Consider the following 22,615-nt stretch of genomic DNA (forward strand, 5'->3'; position numbering starts at 1 on the left):
TAAGCTCAGCTCAGACCTCAGTTCACCAGCAGATTGTCACCAACTCTCCCTATCTTTTGTTGTTGTTGTTGTTGTTGTTTTAATATTTTGTTAGTTCCATGGATTGTGCCTGTTGGCCTGTCCCTTGTTTGTTCTCCTGAATCCTGTTGTAGGAATTTATGTTAATTAATGACCACACTCCTAACAGGGAATGTAGTGTGTAGCGAGAAGATGAGGCAATAACATTTATGCATGTGGAAACAGCTGCATAATGTTGCCTGTAGTCCTTAAAGGAGCTCTTAAAATACATCTAATGACATCGCTGGGGTTCACTCTCATTTTAACATTTTTATACCAGCTCACAGGAGAAGAATCCGCATCTTTAGATAGTGAAATCTGGAAAGCAGCAATATTAATATTGATCGGGTAACTACAAAGGCAGCTGCATATTCCTTATACATGTGTATGTTCATTATATATGCAATATAAGTAATGTCCATTTCATTTATCAAGTCAAATAACAAAAGCAGCTCCAATTTCTTTTTATTTAGCAGTTTCATTTTACAAGATGTCCTTGGTCCCGTTTCCCTGCAGTGACGCGTTCCAGTAAAACCCAGACAGTCTTGTTTGTTGTAAAACCGCCAGCAGCTTCATTTCACAAAGGTTAGGCTCGACTCCGACAGTTGGGCTCAAGATTATTTATTTATAAAGCTGCTGATTGTGAGGCGCAAAAGACTTTTGACGAGATGTTTCGTTTTAAAGAGGCAGAAAAGAGGGTAAAAGTGAACACGACAACAGCACAAATGTAAGCCTGCAGGGTCAGAAGAAAAGACACATGTGGAGCACAGAGGTTTCTGAAAAGAATCTGATCAAGAAGTTACACTTTATTTTTTAATACACAACTATTTCAAAACGTGTTTTCACTTATATACAAATCCAACCTTAAGCCTATAACGTCTGTTGGAGTAAATGGGTTTTGTTTGTCAAATCTGACTACAATGAGCTTCACATGAAGTCCTGATGCACACTGAAGACATTGGAAGGCTTTGTAACTGCGATTGTACACAAACAAGCTCACAGAGGGTTTCAGGCTTTTTACACTGGTTTACATGAAAGTGGATCCAAATCCAAAACAAGACCCATGTGTGGAGCTGCAGATCAAACACCAGTCCAGATGAAAAGCGGAAACTGCATGCAAAAAAACCCAAAAAAAACACGTATGTTTTGTCCATTTGATCCTCCCTGCATCAGAGTCCATGTATAGAATGCCATCAGATGAGGAAGATGATGTCATCGGCCACCATGACCTGGTTGTCGTCCTGCATGCGAGCCAAAGCGGATCGGACTTCGGGCTCCGTGAAGCGGTTCTGACCCGCCTTGTTGATGTCGTGCATCAGGCTCTTCATCTTCAATGACTGAGCGTGAGCAGACTGGAACACCTCGAACAAGGAGGACTTGAACTCCTTCAGCCTGGAACGAGCAGAGATGTCAGTGACAGGACTTTTTTTTTTTTACCTTTCTCACATAAAGCCGATTAAATGAATCGCCCACCTCTCCGCAGAGAGCTCTACATCCTCAGCATGCGTTGTGGCATCCATGGCCTCCTCCTGCTGTGGTTTGGATGGTTTCGGGGTGCCAGCTTGGACTAAAGGAGCAGACACACCAATGTGACAACTCCATTACCCCCCAGACACCAAGATGCTAAATATAAAGGAAAGTTTTTGTGGTGCAGCACTGTTACTGTACTGTTATGCATTCTAGAATCTTAGGTCATGTTATCAAGGTTTCCTTGGATTCTAATGTAAAAGATGCTCAAATGCCAAATCTGTAATTGTGTGTGTGTGTGTGTGTGTGTGTGTGTGTTCTAGTGAAGCTTACTCTCAGGGACCTCCTGCTCCTCAGTGAAGTCATACGGGCTGTAGGCCTCGCTGTCCTGAGAGCCATTGCGCCCCCTGCAGGACACAAAGGTTAATCACAGAAATTAAAACGCCACATATTTGTTCCTTTATACGTTTATAGAAAGTGTGTGTGCATGCATGTGTATCTACCTCTTCCTCACAGGTCTCTGTGAATGCTGAGTGGACACATCCACCTCGTCTTCCTCCTCGGAACCGGAGTCCCGGTCCCGTTTCGCCCGTTTCTTCTCTTTCTCCAGAACCTGCAGAGGACGGCACGCCCCTCGTGTGTTACAGTACAACTCTTTCAGCTGACTTTCCATCATCACTTCCTTCAGGAGATGCGACAGCACGGACCTTTTTGAAGTAGGCGAATTGGACGAGCTCCACGGCCACCTCCGAGTCCTCCAGCTCCACGGCTTTACTCAACCTGGCCTTGGCGTGAGCCGTGGAAAGACGGATCAGGGTCTCCAGGGTCCGGGCAGTCACTGGGGAGGTCTGAGGGTGGGGGAGGCAGAACAGAGTCAAAGGGAGGTGATGAAAAAATGATGACAAGAACAACGGTTGAATTTCATTCATCATTACTATGAAAGTAAAGTAAAACCTAAACCATGACCAATAAGGGAAAAGAAAACATACACAATCACACTTGGTGTGTTTACATGAACAAAAACACGCTCAAAATCTACAGCATACATTTATCAATTCTCTCTCTGCATGTAGTTGGTTTCTTTTTTTTTTAATTCACAGTTTACAGGTTGTCAGAAGTTCCGACTGTGGTTCAGTCGGTTCACCACCAACACCCCGGGTGTGTGCTCCTGCTCACCCTGGCGATATCCGCACTCATCTGCTCCTGGCTCCTCAGCCTTGAGTATTCTTCTGCGATGTGATTGGCTGCCTCCTCGGTCAGCACAGGGGTCACAGCCTTGGCTACGTGGATGTACTTCCTCATGAACTCTTTGCTCACAACTTTATCCCTGAGGCAAGAGGAAGCACGTTTAGAAGTGGGATGAACATAAAGTCCGTAAACCGAAATGTGAATGGTTTCTCTTTTACGCTAAAAGTAGATTCTGCGTCCGTACTTCTTTTTCCTGCTTCCATGAAGGAGATTGTTGTGTTTCTCATAGACTTGCAGCTCCTCATGCTCTTCTGCTACAGCGTCAGGATCCTCCGTGGTCAGGACGTCCACAGTCCCTCCCAGAGCCATGGCTGAAACAAACAGACCAAAAGAACAGCGTGAGTTTAGACATTTAACAAGCCCCACCTCCTCACACCTCCTGAAGCCGTCCTGCTGCAGCACCTGCTCCCTCCTCCTCACGGGGGTCACGATAGCGGTGCATCCTTAGCACGTGATCGGAGATCTCGCGGTCCTGCTCGGGGTCCATCTGATCCAACACTATGAACAGCAGGTCAAAACGGGACAGCAGGGAGTCCTGGAGGCCGATGTTGTCCATGGGGGTTTTATATTGATCGTACTGCAAAGAGAGCAGACTTTAAAGACGTTTTCACTCATGTGTGCGTCCTACCGCTCAAGCACGTTACTGATCAGCTGCTCACCCTGCCGTAGACGGGGTTGGCTGCTGCCAGCACGGAGCAGCGGGCGTTGAGTCGGGCGTGGATGCCAGCCTTGGCAATGGTGACGCGGCCCTGCTCCATCACCTCGTGGATGGCCGTGCGGTCCATGTCAGACATCTTGTCAAACTCGTCGATGCAGACCACTCCACGGTCGGCCAGCACCATGGCGCCCGCCTCCAGCCGGCGCTCACCTTGGAAGAAAATGTACAAGATCAGATGATCATATCAGATGCAACGACGTATGAATTTGTGCACTTTTAGGGAGTGTGCATCGTACCGGTCTCCTGATCGGTGGTGACGGCGGCAGTCAGACCCACCCCAGACGAGCCCCGCCCTGTGGTGGGGATGGCCCTGGGCGCCGTGTGCAGCACGTACCGCAGCAGCTGGGACTTCGCCACAGAAGGATCGCCTGGAAAGGAAATGATGACACATCTCATTATTAGCTACCATCTGTTTCACAAGTTTACTGACAGCACACACAAATAAACACACACACACTGTATATATATATATATATATAAAAACTTGGTTACCAATGAGCAGAATGTTGATGTCTCCTCTGATGCGCGATCCGTTTTCCAGCACCTTCTCCACGCCACCCAGCAACATGCATAGGATGGCCTTCTTAATGTACTCGTGGCCGTGGATACTCGGAGCCAGGGAGCGGGCCAGCTGATCAAACACATCCTGTGGAACAGCAAAAAAAAAAAAAAAAAAAAATTCACTTTCTGCTGCAAAGTGACGCCGTTTTCAAGCAACTGATCGAGTTGAGAGATCGGAGCCTCACTTTCGAGCGAACGCGACGGAACTTCCTGATTTTGGCCACGTCGTCCGCCGTGAAGGAGGCAGCTGCTTCCGCACTCATTTGTTTGACTTGGCAGGCAATCATGATGGTCCTGATTAGAAAGGGGGAAAATATTAATAATCAAGAACTGAGGGCCCAGCAGCTCCAACAGGCACTTCATCCGTCCTCACCTGAATGTACCAGAGGTGAATCCTCCCTTCTTTCCAGGCAGGCACCTGTAAGTCCCAATGACCTGGACTCTGTCCCCGGGTTTGACCACGTCCACCAGGTCATTGTCCAGGATGATGTCCACAGACCGAGGCAACTGGCCAGCTGGAGCTTTCTCTGGCATCTCCTGCACTGTGATGGTCTGGTGGTCCTTATAGATGGACAGACCGAACTCTGTCTCCAGGGGATTGTTCTCCTCATCCTGTCGAAAAAGAAAACAGATCTAAAGTGATGACCGTCTCTCGCTCCTGTGGCAAAATATGTCGTTAGGTATCTTGACTGTAAAAACATCAGAACTCCTCCAGCAACCTTGGTGGGGTAGATGGCGCTAGAGGGAAAGGCATCCAGCGAGGTCATGTCAGTGTACTTCCTCTCCATTGTCTTCTTGGTGGCTGGACAGTAGTGGACGCTGCGCACCACTTTGGGACGCACCAGAGAACCTGAAGAAGAATGAGGTGGAGAGGTGAGATCTATGTTTTCAGCACCAGCTTCATACTAATTCCTTTGGCACTTCCTATACGAATCAGTTGAGGAGAAATGCATCGATCAACTCACATTTTGTGATGATGCCTTCCACACACACCATGCTACCCAGCAGGCGAGAAGTCAGGGTCCGGGGGGTGACGTGCTTGGAGCCAAAGCTGCCCTCCAGGCCAATGTAGAACTCCTCGAATTGTTTGGCGTAGGTAGCATCCACAGAGGCCACCAGGTCCTTCAGAGCTCGCTGGAAAGCCAGCAACTCCTCAAAGGCATTGTTCATCAGTCTGACACAGACAAGAAATCATTTGGGTAATAACTATTGGAAGGTAAAGGTGGCATTTAGCTCCCCCTGCAACATTTACTAATTATTTAATTGTTATTGTGATGAAGCATTTGACAAATGCAACATCAAATCTCTCTGTCTCCAAGCTAAATTATTCTTTAATTTAAAAATAAAATAAAATTAGAGACTATTCAACTTGTGGTGTGTGACTGGAGAAGAGAAAATAATACTACTGAGAAATTCATATTTTAAAACTTTCGGCTTGTCAAAGGAAAAAAAAACTTAATTTACTGTACGGTTCCATTCCTTACCTGGAAGCCCGGGCCTCGTTGCGTCTCCTTAGGTCGTTGATATTGACGATGAGCCGAGCCTTATTCTCGCTGATCATGTCCCGAACTTTGCTCTGATAAATCCCCTGGTCTTGCTGCAGAAAACGGGTAGAGTTTCTGTGTCGATTTTGTGTCAACCGCATGGCGAACATTTATTCCCACAACAAAGCGTTCAAAAGAACGGAAAGTTAGACTTACGTCGTCGTCCAAGAAGTCCAGGTAATCTCTCTGGGCTTCTCTCATCTCCCGGTCATCTACGACGTCGGTTGCCATTTTTATCGCTTATACTTCAATATTAAAAAGCTTTAACTGTGGAATAGATTTGAAAGGAATACGCGCAGCGCTGCCGTCAGACCAACACAACTGCAGAATGTTCGCGCCACAACGTGCCGAGCACAAGTACGACGTAAGAGGTCATTGGTCAACTCAGCGAGTAGTTATCTGCATAGATGGCGGGTAAGTGTCACAGCCGTCCAATAGAAGCGATTGTAACAACACATGACCCGCCCCTTTAAAAACTCGCGCGAAAACAGACCAGGAAGTGGTGTGCAGTAAAAATGCAGGAATAAACTGCATAGCCAGCGCCGTCCAATAGGGGGCGCACGGTCGGCGTTCATTGTACTTCTGGTCTGTTCAAGTCAGAAGCCTGATATTTCTGGTGACTACGCTAATATTCGAAAAATATATGACAACACATTTTTCAGGGAATATCTAAGAAACAGCATATAGTTATTTTAACAGCAGTAAGACTGTTGTATTTAACGCCAATACTGTTCTTAAACCGTCTGTTCTTTTACACCACATCCTAAAATCCAAACATCACCGAATTAGCAAGCAGACAGCGACAGCAGACAGATAGCATTAGCCGCCATGTAAACTTTCTTCTTCTGTGCTTAATTGGGGGTTGCCACACAGTTCTTAGTCGTATCACCGCCACCTTGTGGACTGGTATGTGAATCACGGCGAATCAATGTGAATCAGTCTCATGACGTAAATGACTAGCATTTTCCTCATGATCTGGTAAACATCTGTAACCAATAACCATTTTTTGGATGTGTCCAGAAGATACAAAAATTTTTAAAAATTAAACTTTTACTTCAAAGTCTTTAAGAGTTATATGCAGTATCATGCATTTGTAAATCAATGGTTCCTTCATCTTGTGTGTTTGGATCAAATTGGAAATGGATAAAAAATTTAAATTAGGACTTCAATGGCCCTGTATCTCTATTAAGTAAAAGCTTGCAGGTTACTTACACCTTGTTTAGAAACACTGAAAAACTTTTGTAAGCTATATATTATTTTAGCTATACAAAATGTGGCACGTTGGTGATTGAAATACTGTATTGAAAAATGATTCAAATTGTTTCTTCTGGACACCGGGATAATAGGACTGTGTATTTAAAACATCTTAATATTTAAAGACAATAATTTATGCAATTCATGTTTAACATTCATTAAAGCCAATTAAAAATAGTCTGTTGATTTTTTTCCCGCTTCATTTGTGTGATTAATGTTTTGCCACAAGGAGTATTTCTTCTTAGTAAACGAATAAAGTGCCTTTACTTGTCCTCCAGTCTTTTTTGATTCAATCTTGTATTAACCATCGGTTGTTTTTTTCCGATCTTTACTCACAGTGCGCATTTCTTGAGTAAAAAAATTCTGTTTCTTGAGAACAGTTATACAAACCATTCTAAATAATTTTAGTCAATATGACGCAAACCTGCAGGTCGCTTTTCAACATTCAAACAAATCCCTGATCAGATGACTATCAATAACGATAAGGACCGATAACCATGTTTCAGGGCGTTTCTAGATCACCGTCCACGCCTTCTCTCTGTCTCGCTCTCTCTCTGTCTCTCTCGCCCCCCCACGCCCCCCACCTCCACCTCCAACCCCTTGCCTCGGTAGCCGGTGAAGCCCTGCCCCACCCACTGCCCACCGGCTCCGGTCCCATTGAGCGGGAGCGCCGGCTGCAGCGCAGTGACTCGATCAGTTGGAGCTGCGGATCCGGGGGCAACAGGTGCGTCGACTCGAGCAGGTGAGCGGACGCGTCTCCCTCTGCCGGGTCTCACAGGTCGGAAACTTCATTTTAAAACACTTGATCACTTTGGTAACCATCACAAACGCCTTGGCTCTTGTGTGACAACTAAATCCTACAATAACAGACGTTTTTCTGCAGTTATTGTACCAAGAACTAAACCTGCAGGAAGATCCTATTAGCTTTTCACTTTATAGGTTCAGGATGAACAGGTGACAATCAATGGATGGAACCTGTAGATTTACCAGGGTTTTCTAGATCAAGGGGGTACTATTTGTGTGTTAAGAGTGACAGCCTTTTCTCAGGTGCTGATTCTCTTGGTCCCTCCATAGGTCCACATTTTTTTCTGCGTGTTTGAACAAGGGGAAGGTAATTCTGCAAGATTTGACAACATACCTGCATTTCTGCACGTATGGCTCATGTAGATAATAATGTCCTGCATGTGTCCTCTCACGTTGAGAACATTACAGTGTCTTAAATTTTTGTCAGACTACATGTGAAAATCTGTCCTGGGTTCCATTCAATGAAATCATAGCTGCAGTGACATTTCGCAGTATGTGCACCTGGTTAGTTTAGAGTTTTATTAATAAGTGTTTTCTGATTTAATACATCCTTGGGTTTTATTGCCTCAAACAACAAGATTGACGTTTCTCTTGTGTGTTTGTTGGTTTGTCATTAGGATTAAGCAAAAAGTACTGAACACGTTTCCATGCAATGTATTATAGTAGATTCCATTTTTTTTGGTGTGAATCTGTATAAAGGAGCAAATCCAGTGTTTATTAATGACCTTTCATAAATATTGGATTTTTTCCCACCATTTACTTTTCATTTCTCAGGGATCTTGTTGAAACAGAGCCGGCATCTATAAGTGTATGAGTTATACATCCATTAATTTACCAGCAGGTAATGAGTCCAATTTTAAACAACAATGGACTAAATTAAAGGCAATTGTTTGTCCATACCCCATAGTTCTACCAATATCAGCAAGTGTTTTGTCTGTCCAGTAATGATGTGTTTTCGATTACAGTGATCCCTCATTGCGCGGTTAATGCGTTCCAGGGCCACTCACAAAAAAACGAAATGTCGCGATATAGTGGTGAAATATTTATTTTATTGTTAACGGTAGTTTAAGTGTGCATGAACCCTCCCCATACTGATATTAAACCACCTTCTATCTGTTTTACTTTTTCCACACTCTTATAGATTGTTTGAAGTACTTTTAAGTCTGCATTGCGTGAGTTTTGGAACACAGCGCACTTCCGGATGCTGTCAGCCAATAGCATGTGTGTGTGGTATCATGGGACTACCTACTAAAAATCCACAATGTAGTGAAGCCGTGCATCTTGAAGCGCAAATATGCGAGGGATTACTGTATGTGTGTAATCTGTCGATAACATTTGGCACCTTATCAACACTCTGTGTTGATAAGGGTAGTCTTGATATTTATCAAGACAAACCCTGAGGTTTGTCTTGATAAATATCCTCTCACTTCCGATCTACAAGTTATTTAATAATTATAATTCTTCACTCTCTCCCACAGGGTGCTAAGTCTCCTTCACCCCTCAACCAGCTATGTTGGGCGACATTCTTCAGCGACTCAGCACTTTGCCCCTAAGCATCAAGCACTTTGGCCGCCTGCCCAAGTACTCAGACCTCATGTCTTTCTCCCTTCCAGCTCCCAGCCCCACCGTCACAGCCTCTCAGGTCCCCGGTTTGTTCCGAGAGCCCTACATCCTGTCGGGTTACCGTCCTGTTCAGCAGGAATGGCGCTGCTACCTCCTCAGCCTCTTCCAGAAACACAACGAATCCCTGAACGTGTGGACCCACTTGTTGGCAGCTCTCGTGCTGCTGCTCCGTTGGTGGGCCAATGCGAGTGCCTTGGGGTACACCTTGGAAACAGCCTCTCTACCTCTATGCATGTTCCTGGTCTCCTCCCTCACCTATTTGTTTTTCAGTGTGGCGGCTCACCTCTTGCAGTCTCACTCAGAACATGCACACTACTTCTTCTTCTTCTTGGATTATGTAGGTGTAGCTGTTTATCAGTATGGTTGCTCTCTTGGACATTACTTTTACACCTCAAAGCTAGCTTGGAGGGGAAGCAGCATCGGGCTGCTGTTTCTACCCGGAGCTGCTGTCTTCGGGTGGCTATCCTGTGCAGGCTGCTGCTTCGCTAAGTACAGGTACCAACGGCCGTATCCAATGCAGCGTAAAATCTGTGTGCTGATCCCCACCACCTTAGCATACATGCTGAACATCAGCCCTGTGGTAGACCTCCTGCTTACTGTCTCCTGGACACAAGAGCCCTCTCTGCCGTTCCATGGCCTGCAGATTGTGTCATTTCTACTTTCTGCCATCTTCTTCTCCTGCCCCATTCCAGAGCGCTTCTACCCAGGCCGATGTGACTTTGCGGGTCAGGGTCACCAGATCTTCCACCTCTTTCTGTCGCTGTGCACCATGTTCCAGCTGGAGGCTCTGTTCCTGGATTATGCCAGACGGAAGGATACGTTGCTGGATCTGTTTGGAGAGAGCCAGCTGTGGTGGGCTTGTGCATCCTTTCCAGTCTTGTTCTTGTGCTGCATCCTGACGGCGGTCTTCACAATGAGGCACACAATCAACAAACTGCAAAGCAAACAAGAGAGAAAGAAATAACACGTTTAAGTTGGGCAAAGACAGGTGGCTTTAAACTTACTAATTTATATTAGTAATATTAAAGGAAATGAAGACTATAAAAAGAAGGTTTTTTAACTTAAATTAATTTGTGTGTAAAAATATGATTAAAGCGTTTAATTAAAATCTTTTGAAAGAGCTTCTTGTCGTCTTCCAATCTGTAGGTCATCTGAAATGTCCAGAAGGTTTAACTGCTGGGTATTTACAGATAATAACAATTTCATGCTCTTTTATTTTTTTGGTTAAATTTATTTACTGTCCAGTTCTATATCTTCTGCTGCAAACCCGTATCTCATGTTCTCAAGTTTTACATTTCTGTTTGGGAAGGCTGTCTGAGGCGAGCAGAAAAAGTTGTTAGGGAAAGGAGTGAAATCTGGATTACGGCATTCTCTGAAGAAAACAAGCCAAATATTGGGATTTGGCCAAACAAAGAGGCCAGTTTAATGCTGAGGCAGGGGGGAGAGACTGCATGGAGTGATCTGGGAACTTCTACATGATTAAAATCCCTCAGTAGCTCCAGTTACCATGAAGTGTGCATGTGTGGGTTTGTGTGTAAAGGAGTGGGTGGGATGGAATCAATGATGGAGGGAAGCAAAACGTTTTTACCACATGGTTTTACTTCTTTGCTGGGGGAAGCAGCAGTAAAAGGTTCATTTAGTAATGCTAGCTATTGTGTTGTCTTTTCATTCTGATTCATGTATAAAAATATGTTCAAGGATTTTGACTGGCAGACATTGGAACAGATGACAGATGGCTTTATCTCTGCAGCAACATCTACATCAGCCAGATATCCAGCAAAGCCAAGCGCAAGTAAGATGATATGGAAAGCATGAGATAACATAAACAGATTGGAGAGGAATGGAAAACTGCAGACCCTTGGCAAGATATGGAGCCAGGCATGGAATAAATCAGGGCCGTTTGAGCACTAATGTTGTGCAGATACTGTATGTCTCCTTGAATCTGTTTTCCTTATGGATGAAACCAGGCAGTTGTCTGGAGATGATTATTTTTGTTGCAGACACATTATGCTGTTTGCTGCAAATCTCTGACGTGAAATTTAAATTCTACCTAGAGGAGTTTCAGAATGGCCTCGTGTCAGTGTGCGAATCAGAGCTCAGGCCTCATTTTAAATGAATGCATCAACTTTTTGAGAACCACGCTTCTTCCCTGAAGAACCCTGTTTATCTGAGAGGCATCACCACTATGATTATGTTATTTTACCCATACCGGATCTGCCTGAGGTCAAATCACCCAAATCCAGCCTAATTACTTGACCTCAGAAACCAACTCCTTGAATAAGCAATCTTTAGTCGGTAGCCAAAAAAAAAGATTAAATAGGAAAAGTTCTCAGTTCATCAAGCAAACAACTAAAAATTTAGCAATAGACATGTGAGGGCAGTAGCTGGTAGTGTAACCTTTCACAAACTACATCACACGATAATCACAGGAGTGATGCAGCAAATCTACACTGGAGGAATCTTAATTTAAAAAAGAGATTCTGCAGCACAAACTAAACCAGACTATCTTTGTGGGATTTTTTTGTTTGTTCATCCCAGTTTTCACTCTGCATACAAGTACAAGGCTTAAGCCACAAGTTGTATTTTGCCTGTTTATAGAATGTCACAGTGGATTTGTCAAAAGATTACATTCTAGAACGTGTTTTTATAGGTTAGCAACAAGTCCAGGGAAAAAAAATGTTCTTGTGTGAACAAATAGTGAAAATGCAACAAAAGTTTGTCTAAGCAGCATCGCACCAATCCAGATTCCGATCTAAATCTGGATCCAAATACTCATTGTCTAAATATTTTGTCTCAATATTTCTATTTTGATTATTCTATTCATCTTCTTCTTCTTCCACAAAAGATTTCCATTGACCTGTTGCAGCCCTACATGCTACTAAAACTGATTAGTGAGCTTTAAGCTTGTTCAGATATAAAACTAAACAAACTGATGCCATTTATTATCTCCATTCATTTTACCTTTATCCATTTGTAGAGTCTATTTTCACTGAGCAAACCTAATACTGGCGATGGAAACAGTGAATGAAGTTTGCAATAAATAATTGTCTTCATTTCAGCTTCTTCTTCATCTGATCTCGTTCGTCCTCTTGTCTCCTTACCATTCATGAAGTCGATTCCTGAAAAAGCCTGAAAAAGGCATTGCAGTTGGCTTCTTTGTCACCTCTGGTGTTACCCTTTGGGAACTTACATTTACCTGTCAGTTTATTGTATCTGAGGTCACAAGCATCTAAAACTTGCCATGTTGGATCTTCAGAGCTTCGTGTAGTCTTGTATTCTGACCTTTAGATGGAAGTTGGATTAGCTGACATTTAACATTTAACTTCAGATTTAACAAAAGGCCATGAGAGTGATTCAAACTCCATATTTTACTTTCCCTATAAAGACAATATTTTGAAATGTGATAGTCAGCAGAAAAAAGCTTCTGACTTTTAAAAAAAAAAACTTCCTGTACTATTGTTACACTCGTGCTTTAGGCCTACTTTCCTCTGCAGAGTTGCCCTCATCTAACATCAGGAAGCTTATAAGTTTCTCAATTTACTCACAAAAGAGGATTATTTGTTAGCTGAGTTCATTCCTATATGAGAAAATTGTGCTTTTGGGATTATGTTGCAAATATTTGAAATTGCCCATGATCCCTGCAGGCTCCCTTTCTCCCTGTTGTGAACGTGTTGTGTATCGATTTTACTTTGTGCCTGTGAGCAGATCCCATAAAGACCCCAGAAAGCGAAAAAATGAACATTTCTAAGAGGTATAGATCTGCTCTACTGCGGGGTTTCAAAAGATGATAATGACAGAATAGGGCTGTTAAACAGTAATGGGCGTGGGTGTCATTATTAATAAAGAGGTGTGTGTGTGTGTGTGTGTGTGTGTGTGTGTGTGTGTGTGTGTGTGTGTGTGTGTGTGTGTGTGTGTGTGTGTGTGTGTGTGTGTGTGTGTGTGTGTGTGTGTGTGTGTGTGTGTGTGTATATGTGGTGGTGGTGGTGATGGTGAGGGTATTGGGGGGGCGTGAGGTGCATGTGAATGTGTGTTTGAGGTGAAGCAATGCAATTCTTCCCCTGCCTTACCTTCTGTTATCTCAAAGCAATAATTTGATGGTCAAATTACGGTAAACGTACCTATTCACCTCCTCTAGAGAGTTAGATGACACAATGTCACTCTAATATAAACAACTTAAATGGAGGAAATGAAGACAGGAAACAAGACAATCTTGGTTATGTCTAGAGGGTTTGCGTAAAGGTTCAATAAATTCTTCTTTTCCTTTCAGCTTGTCCCGTTAGGGGTTGCCTCAGTGTGTCATCCTTTTCCATGTCTTCTGCATCCTCCTCTCTAAAACCAACTGCCTTCATGTCATCCCCACTACATCCATCCTTCTCTTTGGTCTTCCTTTTGCCCTCTTGCATGGTAGCTCCATCCTTAATACCTGTACTCTTTTACCGATATACTCATGATCTCTTCCTCTGGATGTGTCCAAACCACCAAAGTCCTGCTTTCTCTAACTTTTTCTCCAAAACATCTCACCTTGGTTGTTTCTCTTTCCTTGTATGGTTTCCTGTACTTTAGGGTTCCACCACCAAGTTTCTTTCCCCACTTTCCTACCAGAACACCCTGAGTACTGTCCTGCCTCTTTCTTTGATCTCCTTGGCTGTGACTGTCCTATCTCCTGGGAGCCTTTCCTGTCCACCAATAGCCTGTCACAACTCTGCTCTAAAAGTTGCACGACACTCTTCCTTTCTCAACTTCCACCACATGGTTTCTGCTCTGCCTGTCACAGTCTTCTTAATCTTCTTCCTCACTACAGTCTAGCAGTCTAGCCACACTCTCTGCTACCACTACCTTCTGAAGTCAGTGACCTCCTTCAGATAATGTTGTCTGCATGAAATGTAATCCACCTGCATGCTTCTACCTCTGCTCTTTTAGATCACTAAATGTTCCTACCTTTTCTGGAGGACAGTGTTCACTAGAGCCATGTCCAACCTTTATGCAGAGTCTACTTGTATCTGTCCTTCTGAGTTCCTTTTCTGCCCCACAAAAATGGAGGTAGTTGTGGTTAAGTTAAATCTTAAATGGAAGTGCGTCAATAAATAAATAAACAACTTTATATAATTGCAGACTTCCTTAATTAATCCGTTCCCTTGGCTCTAATACTCCGCACTATTGTGTAGGTGTGGCTGCATACAATGACAATTTGCAACATATAAAGACAGGCCACTCTCCTACATATAACATAGATCTTGATGACATGCAGGCATTTCTGTGTGTTTGTCTTTTGCTGGTTGCTGCATTCATATTCACACTAACTCACCGCTACAGTGGTGACTCTGTCTTTTACAGTATCCCTCAGCTTCAATGCCTCACACCTTATGTCATTCATTCCTACCCAAAGGCGCAGGGATGTGACCCTCTCGTTCACCAGGGTGTACTCCAACATATGACGGCTGAGCTGTGGGGCTATAAGCAAGCCAACAACAGCCTGCCACCTCTCATCTTGAGCAACACCTGAAAAGTGGAGAGTCCAGCTCCTCTCAAGGGTTTGGGTTCCAGAGCCCAAGCTCTGGGTGGAGGTGATCCCAACTATATCTAGTCGGTACCTCTCAACCTCCCTCAAAAGCTCTGGCTTTTTTACCCCCAGCGAGGTGACATTCCATGTCCCTTGAGCTAGACTGTCCGGGGATTGGGTCGTTGAGCCCCATGCTGACGACTGCCACCCAATTCACACTGCACCCGTCCCCTACGGTTTCTTTGGTGGGTGGTGAGTCCACTGGACGTTGGGCCCACGTCGTCCTTTCAAGCTGCGCCTGGTGGCCGGGCCCCGTGGGCAGAGGCCCAGCCACCAGGTGCTCTCATACAGGCCCCAGTCCAGGGCCTGGCTCCAGGGTGGTGCCCCGGTTGTGCCATACCGGATGACATCACGGTCTTTGATGTTTTACTCACCATAGGGTTTTTTGTGCCTGCTCCTAGTCTGGCCAGTCACTCAGGACCTGTTTGCCAAGGGAGACCCTAGCACTAGATAGAGTAAAGACACAACAAAGAATGTTCTGAAGTATGAAACTACCCTTGGACTGAGACTGGCAGTCATTTTTTCAGCAGTGACTTAAAACTCTTCTATAAGGAACTATTGTGTGTGTGCATGACGAATAGGCTTTCCCCTGCACACTCAGGTCACAATTCCACATTCCAACATTCCTGAAAGTCACAGGCACAACAGGTACCAAGTGTTTTAGGTGCCTGTGCTAGTGATGATGAAAAATACAATAGGCTTGTCAGGCTTGTATCAGCACCTCCTTCACAATCGACGGTGAGTCCCTCCTTAAACTGGTCTCTAGCTGCAAGCCACATTAAGCTGAGGTAGTCCAATGCCTGGTAGTAGTTTTTGACTGAGCCGCAGGAGAGTCAAGCAGCGCACTATGTAAGTTATAAATCTTGTATTTATTCTTTTAATCAGTGATTATATCTTATTTTGAAGGACTTTAACATAAGACAAGTCACTTTTTTTCATTTTGGTTGCTTCTGGAAAACACACATGTGCCCTATTAACAAAGTTGTCATGGTTTGGCATTTTTTTTACAGAGCTCCATAGCAATGGCTCCATTGTGGATGGTTGACATAAGGCCCTCAACAGGGTTTTCAAGTCTAGAGGTGGGCTTCGTCTCCCTTGTTGTCTTCTTCATCCTGTGTATCATTCTTGTCACCCTTTGTGCCCAGTGTGAGAGGTAAGGGAAACACATGCAAACACTGACATGAATTTAAGAATATTTGTCATGTGTCTTTTCCCTTGTCCATTAGTTTATTATAAAATATGAGCTACATTTGAGCCTTTTGATTTGAATACTGTCTTTCAAAGAGAGCTACACAATTTTTTTTATGAGTGCCTGGGATCACTGGTACTGCCCAGTAAAGAGCAATCATTCACCTGATTAAAGTTTCCACTCTGGTAACTTTGATTATTTTCTATCTTCAGAGTTGCAAGTCTTCCAATCCTATTCAGCAGGACCGAGCAAAGACTTGTTAAACTTGATAGTTGGTTTTTAAATAAAGGGCGTTGCCTTGTTTAAGGAGAAGCCAGAGAGTATAAGGAGCTTTAAGCTGGAGGCAGTTCTCCCAATGGGCTGGGCTTTGAAAACTTCCTTCACATGGAAGTTTTTGTACTGCTGCGGTTGTCACACCAAACATACCAGTTAGAGTGGCACAGAGGTATCGTAGGGTGAAACAATAGCCTTATCTGTTGTAGTCTGTTCGTGTACATTCCAGAGGTTGTTTGTCACTCAAAGGAATGAAACTGCAATGCGACTGTAGTGATAGATGACCCAGAATGTAATGTTCACTGAAAGGAGGTAAACTCAATTGTATGCATGGGTGGTTATTCATTTCATACATAAACAGCTCCAGTATTAAAGGGGTAATTGTAGATTCTTTTGAACTTTCATGTGACTTGTGATCTGGCAAGTGCTCAAAAGTTATGGATCCAAACAGAAGCCTCTTAAAGGCAGGTTCGGTTTAGATTAAGTGCATGTAGGGTCACATGTCTGTTCAAAGCAATTCCAAGTCTTATGTCAAGTCTTGCCAAGCAATACTCAAGTCTTGTAGAAGCCAAGCCATGTTTTTTAACGTAAAAGTCTACTCTCGGATATGATTAAATTCAGTAAAGACAAGACAAGCCACACACTTTTTGAGCCAAACCCCAAGTTGAGTCAATCAAAAAAGTCCATATTCTCATGATTGTCATGTTTTGTATATTAAAAAAAATCCATGTCCATCAAGAAGACAATACTGTCATCTTTACTGGTGAAATCAAGGATTTGGACTGAAAACAATCAGAGCCATATTCATTTTCTTTGTGAACTATAGTGGCAGTTTGGCCTAACAAAGTCTTTCTAAAACTGAAGCAGATGAATGATATTTTCTGCCCGGCTTCATGTTAGCCAGCCACATAGACAACAAAGATGCACAGGTGCAAAACAATCAACAACAAAATGGGAACTGGTAGGCAGGGGTTAAAAGCTCTAAACCATAAATTGAACCTATATTTTGATTTTAGTTACATACAGAAATTGGACTGTATGTAACTACGTCCTTACATACACTGACTATACATAGTAATGTCAACTGTCAACATTTTACAAACAAATTTTTCTAATTATAGGGTGTAATCAAACTAAACCTTCTTGTGGTTTACAGGAAACCTACCAATACCTATGACATGAGAGGCACAACGGTATGTTCATTTTCCTCTTCCTTGTTCTATGATTGCGGTTCTTTGCTGTCCTTGCTGTTAGTCTGTCACTAAAGACTTCCATTCATGGAACATGACTGAAAATATTGAAATGTAAGATTGAGTAGCTATTGCAGCTCATTAGCTTCCAATTAGGGGCAATGACTGGCTGATTATCAGCAGTCAGCAGGGAGCTGCTATCATTAGACTCAAACCATGCAAACCCATGAGACAAGTGAAAATAGATCATGCCGTCAGTATGTAAAGTCCTGTACCAAGACTATTAAAGTTTGTTTGACACTTTATTATGAGTGTATCAAAGCGATGCAGAAGACAGGGTTAGATGGAGGCAACTGATTCGCTGTGGCGACACCACAAGAGAAGAGATCAAAGCCATTAGTTTCTATGGATGTGAAATAATCACTTTCATATTTTAACATGAATGACACTGTCTAGATGCATACATTTATCAAGGCCCATCAATCTTCTTGATTATACAGTCAAACTTTATTCAAAGTCAGAAATCTGTTACAATAAGTTCACTGGATTTGTAACGTACAAATATTTAATCTAGTGGATCCTGATTACATCCCACTTCAAAGCGGTGATGTATTGTAATTGTCAGTGTTCGTGAGTTCGTTCGTCCATGCGTCCGTTCGATAGTCCACTAAATATCTTCGCATCCGTTGCAGATGGAAAAATTAAACAAAAAACACATTACTTGGGCAGCAAAGGGGATGAAAATGAGATGATGAACTTGAGCTTGACAAAGCTAGGTCAAGGTCAAATTTCAACTTTTGCACACTCAGGAACCGGATAAGATAGAAAGACGAGAGTGAAGGCCAGTGTAAGACCATAAATCAAAGCTAGTGCTTTGATCTACCTATGCTTTGAATTTTGAATTCAGAGACTGCAACATCCCGCGATTTACCCTGACCTACTTTCAGAGTAGGTCAGGGTAAACTTTTGAATTCAGGGGTGTTGTGGGATGTTGCCCTCTGTGACTGCCTTGTTTCTAGTTTTTATTTGGATCCGTATCAAATTCCACAGTCTCATAAATACAGACCCCCTGAATGTGTTCCTTTCATAAAGAAATGAAAAAAAGATATAAATCACAGGATCTTGCATTTTTTTAAAAAACCTGAGTAAAAAATTCATGGAAAAGTTAGGTTTTATGGAAAGAATTTTTAAAAAAGAGTAAAAATAAGAAGAAGAAACGCCAGGCCTGGACCAAACACAATGTGATATTTATTATTATTAGAGTTTAAGTTTATTTTAAAATGGACTCACAACCAATGACAGAGGGCATACTTGCATAATAATCATGACGCACAATGTTGAATCTGTCAGCGTTTCTCTTCCTGCCGGCTGTGAACAGCGTGCCAACACATACACAACCACAGCCAAGAATGAAGTAGAACATCACTTCAGCAAACAACAACAAAAACTATCCTGGTTGTGACATCAAGCAGCTCATTTAGAAAATTTGATACAAATTAACACAAATCATAAATAAAGCAAGTTCCAGGTTCCTGAGATCTCAATACGCATGTTTCACTATATGTCTGAGATATAATACAGTCTAACTTTAACTGCAAAGCAAATACAAAAGGATTTACAGAAAAACTTCTAAAATTTAGCCCATTTGCAAAAAATCTTATATAATGATTTTAAAAAAAACCATAAACACTCTACTATAGGGATTAAATTTCTATTTCAATGGTGGAAGTGTTCATATGGATTGAAGAAGCCAAATTAGCTGATTACTCTTTGAAAGCTAAGATAGCTGTAGTTGAATCATATGATACTATTTGCATACATTATGCTGTTATTGTCATTTTAATGTTTTCTGTCCACCTCACCAGCAGACTGATGGAGCAGTAGGACCCAATGGGGCTGTTAGTGGTGGTGCAGGCTTTGGTAAGTTCTCTGTCAATGGAAACACATTTTCAATCAACCACCTAAATTTCACTTAAATTTTGTCATCAATATTTCCAGATTCATCTCTAAATTGGCGGAGCCACAAAGACATGCCTGAGCCCACTATCTCCACAATGGAGAGAAATCGTGCGGCAACCAAATAATCAGCAGTTGACCACTCAGAAGAATAACTGGATCCACCAAAACACAATATAGGAAACATAAGTTCCAACTTTCTCTGGCAAGATGCAAGAAAAGAGGACAAATTATATTCAACACTCCATTCCAAACATTCCCAGTTTTCCCAATTTTGCATTGTTCCAAATAGAGAGATGGATGAAAACAGAAAGGAAGAATGGGAGGGATGAATGGCAAGCCACCAACCACGCCTTCTCCTCCTGGGCATCACAAAAGCAAAAATTAGTTTTTCTCCTTTTTTATCTTGCTCAGCTCACATGTTTGAGAATTTAACTTTGTTTGTAATTGTTTTGTCTGTCGTTTCCAACATAGGAACGCTACTGATCTCTCACAAAATACTCACAGTGACGTGGATTGAATAGAATTTGGACAGTATTAAACTCATCGAGTAGAACATTTACTGTGAGGCAGTAAGATGTTGGGATAGCCTGCTCCTTTTGGGATGCAGACAGTGTCAGAAGTGACCTGAGAACAGGGAACTAGAAAAATTTTGTGATTGTCATGAAGTTCTTTCCTGTGTGGGAGTTGCGGCAGCGACCAGTTTGAAGGTCAACAACAACAGATTACAGGAAGGTGCAGCGGCTATTACTTGGTCAGGACTTCCTTAGTTCTTGCCGTGAGTTTGACAAATAAAATCACGACACCTGGCTTGGAAATAATCTATCACATAACCCCACCCACCCACCCACTCTAACAAATTATTGCAACTATGCCTTTTTTTACTTTTTGGTGTTGGTTCAGATTAAACTAAAAACATATAATTTACTAATTTGGCAGCTTTTCAGGTGCAGGTAGGCAGATGTTTCTTCAGCTACAAGGAGCTGTTTCCTTATTTCCAGTCTTCGTGCTAAACTAGGATGTTAACCTAAGTGAATAAGCACACTAGCTATTTTCAGTTATTATTTGTTTGTATTGATTCCCACTCATATCTGTAATATTTAAAACTGCATTAGCACATTCTTGAATCTATCACTTAGCAAAGACCGAACCACAGTCTGATCTTCATTCTTAGGTACTAGAAACTATGGTAATGAAGGGAGTGACTTCAGGTTATGTACTATGTATTAACACTGACAGATAGTGATAAGAGAGATTGTTTGTGGTTTTAGCACACTTTCATTTTTATTGAAGGGGTCAACTTTGTATTTTTTTGTTCTTTTGCATTCTGATATTTTTGTTGCAGTGATTCTCAGTGATTCATGATGTTTGATAATCCTTCTTTTCACCCCAACCCATGCTAATTGCGAAAAGACGGGAGTGGCACCTTGGAAAGAATTCACAGTGAACCAACAGTCGCATAACCTCTCCTTGGGGCGGAGTTGTCATTCTTGTTATGACAGATGTCATGCAAGATGCTTATTAATCCACAGGGCCACCCAAACGAAACACACCCAAGCATGAATGATACTGCTTCTGTTGCCACATTAAAAGCCCTGAAAACCTGTTTTCTCTGAGTCGTACTTTTAGCAATGTGATGCAGGCACTAACACCGAATGTTCTGTATTAACTTAAACAGTTTTATTCTATGTGACAGACTTTTATATTTGTGTTTTAATGAGAGTCCCTCTGGTATGAAGTGGGTGAGGAATGTTCACCAAAATTCACTGAGCATTGATTCAACATGTGAGGTCTGCTGCTGACTCAAAATTATAAATTCAAATATTGTGTGACACTTGTAATAAACATACAAAAATTAAAACATCACCTCTAAATATACTGTGTAAACTGATTCAGGTTAAGTGCAGTGGTTTAATAATAAGCATAAAAATTGTTAACAATTACATGGGCCTTGAAAAAAGTTTTTAACTCTACCAATATGTTAATTTCCGTAAACTAGTCCAAAACACCATTAGTTAATTTCATTGGGAGAGACCCCAGGAGCTTTGAACGTGTATTTGTTTGTAACTTCTGCTTACAAGGTAACACTTTTGCTGGAGTTGGTTTCTATCAGCAGAGTTTCTTCTAACCTAATGGATGATGCTTACAATGGTTGGAGGAAAATTACATGATAATAAATCATCATAAATTCAAGTACACATCAGAATATCATCTCGGATCCAAGTACTGTAATAGTCTTGATGTGGTGATACAGAGTATTTAGCAAATACTCATTTGGCCATACAATTTGACCCTTTTTATTTTGTGTCTGCTCTAAACCCAGATGAAAATCCATCCATATCGAATGTTGATTTTCTCAAATAACTGTCAGACTAATAATCTAACTAATGAGATTCAAATTTTTAGGCTAGGTTTTCATTACATTTGGGTGAAATGACATAAACAGGCAGAAGGTTTTTCCTTTATAAGTGATATATGACTAATAATGGAAATATGCGATTAGGATTTCAGTCAAAACTGTGAGGTGAACCACCAATTTAAACAACTGTTAATATTTACACACTGATGACTGCCCTTACATTTTTTTATACTTCTTGTGCAACAGCACATTAACAAAAGCTCCTGTATAAACAGAAGACTTACCAAGTAAACATGTACTCACTAAAGTGGAGTAAGTGGTGTATGTGGAGGCATCTGCAAAATACGTTTGAAGCCTAAATGGTGATATTAATATATAGAATTAAATAGCAGGACTTCTGTCAGGGTTAGTACTCAGATTGGGACTAGGATTAGGTTTCTCTGACTGTGTCGGTTCTCAGTCCTAAAATCCCTGCTGACTGGACGTCTGGTGGAGAGGGTGCAGACAGCCGACACTAATCCGGTCTCTTCAGCACACACACGTACGCACGCACACACGCACGCAGACACACACACACACACACACACATACACACACTGGAAATGCAAGTGTTTGATCTCTGTGGTGAATTTATCATGTGATGTTGGGGGTTGCTGGTCCGAACCATGGTGTCAGCAGTTTTATTAGATCTGAGTTACCTGTACTTGATTATAATTGATGATTTGTTCATTAACGTTTTTTTTTTTCAAAAACAATGATGAAATTTAAATTAAATGTGTGATAAATATAGCACCATAGTCAATTCCATCTAC

At 42.2% G+C, this 22,615-nt stretch overlaps 2 protein-coding genes across 2 annotated transcripts; one reads left to right on the top strand and one right to left on the bottom strand.

Annotated features, from left to right (window-relative positions):
- Positions 1–653: 653 nt before the first annotated feature.
- On the bottom strand, positions 654–6,025 carry mcm3 (minichromosome maintenance complex component 3). Its single transcript, XM_068342514.1, has 17 exons — positions 5,752–6,025; positions 5,536–5,648; positions 5,017–5,225; positions 4,771–4,901; positions 4,425–4,663; positions 4,237–4,345; positions 3,983–4,136; positions 3,727–3,858; positions 3,432–3,640; positions 3,175–3,349; positions 2,957–3,083; positions 2,701–2,851; positions 2,232–2,372; positions 2,028–2,137; positions 1,858–1,931; positions 1,531–1,624; positions 654–1,449 (listed from the first exon to the last, which is right to left on the bottom strand). The coding sequence occupies exons 1-17, from the start codon at positions 5,824–5,826 to the stop codon at positions 1,251–1,253; spliced, it is 2,442 nt and encodes an 813-aa protein (XP_068198615.1). The 5' UTR covers positions 5,827–6,025; the 3' UTR covers positions 654–1,250.
- A 3,117-nt stretch (positions 6,026–9,142) lies between these two features.
- On the top strand, positions 9,143–10,259 carry paqr8 (progestin and adipoQ receptor family member VIII). The gene has a single exon (XM_068343007.1). The coding sequence runs from the start codon at positions 9,164–9,166 to the stop codon at positions 10,238–10,240; it is 1,077 nt and encodes a 358-aa protein (XP_068199108.1). The 5' UTR covers positions 9,143–9,163; the 3' UTR covers positions 10,241–10,259.
- Positions 10,260–22,615: the final 12,356 nt, after the last annotated feature.

This window comes from Antennarius striatus, chromosome 19 (assembly GCF_040054535.1).
Source record: "Antennarius striatus isolate MH-2024 chromosome 19, ASM4005453v1, whole genome shotgun sequence".
Classification (NCBI taxonomy): domain Eukaryota; kingdom Metazoa; phylum Chordata; class Actinopteri; order Lophiiformes; family Antennariidae; genus Antennarius; species Antennarius striatus.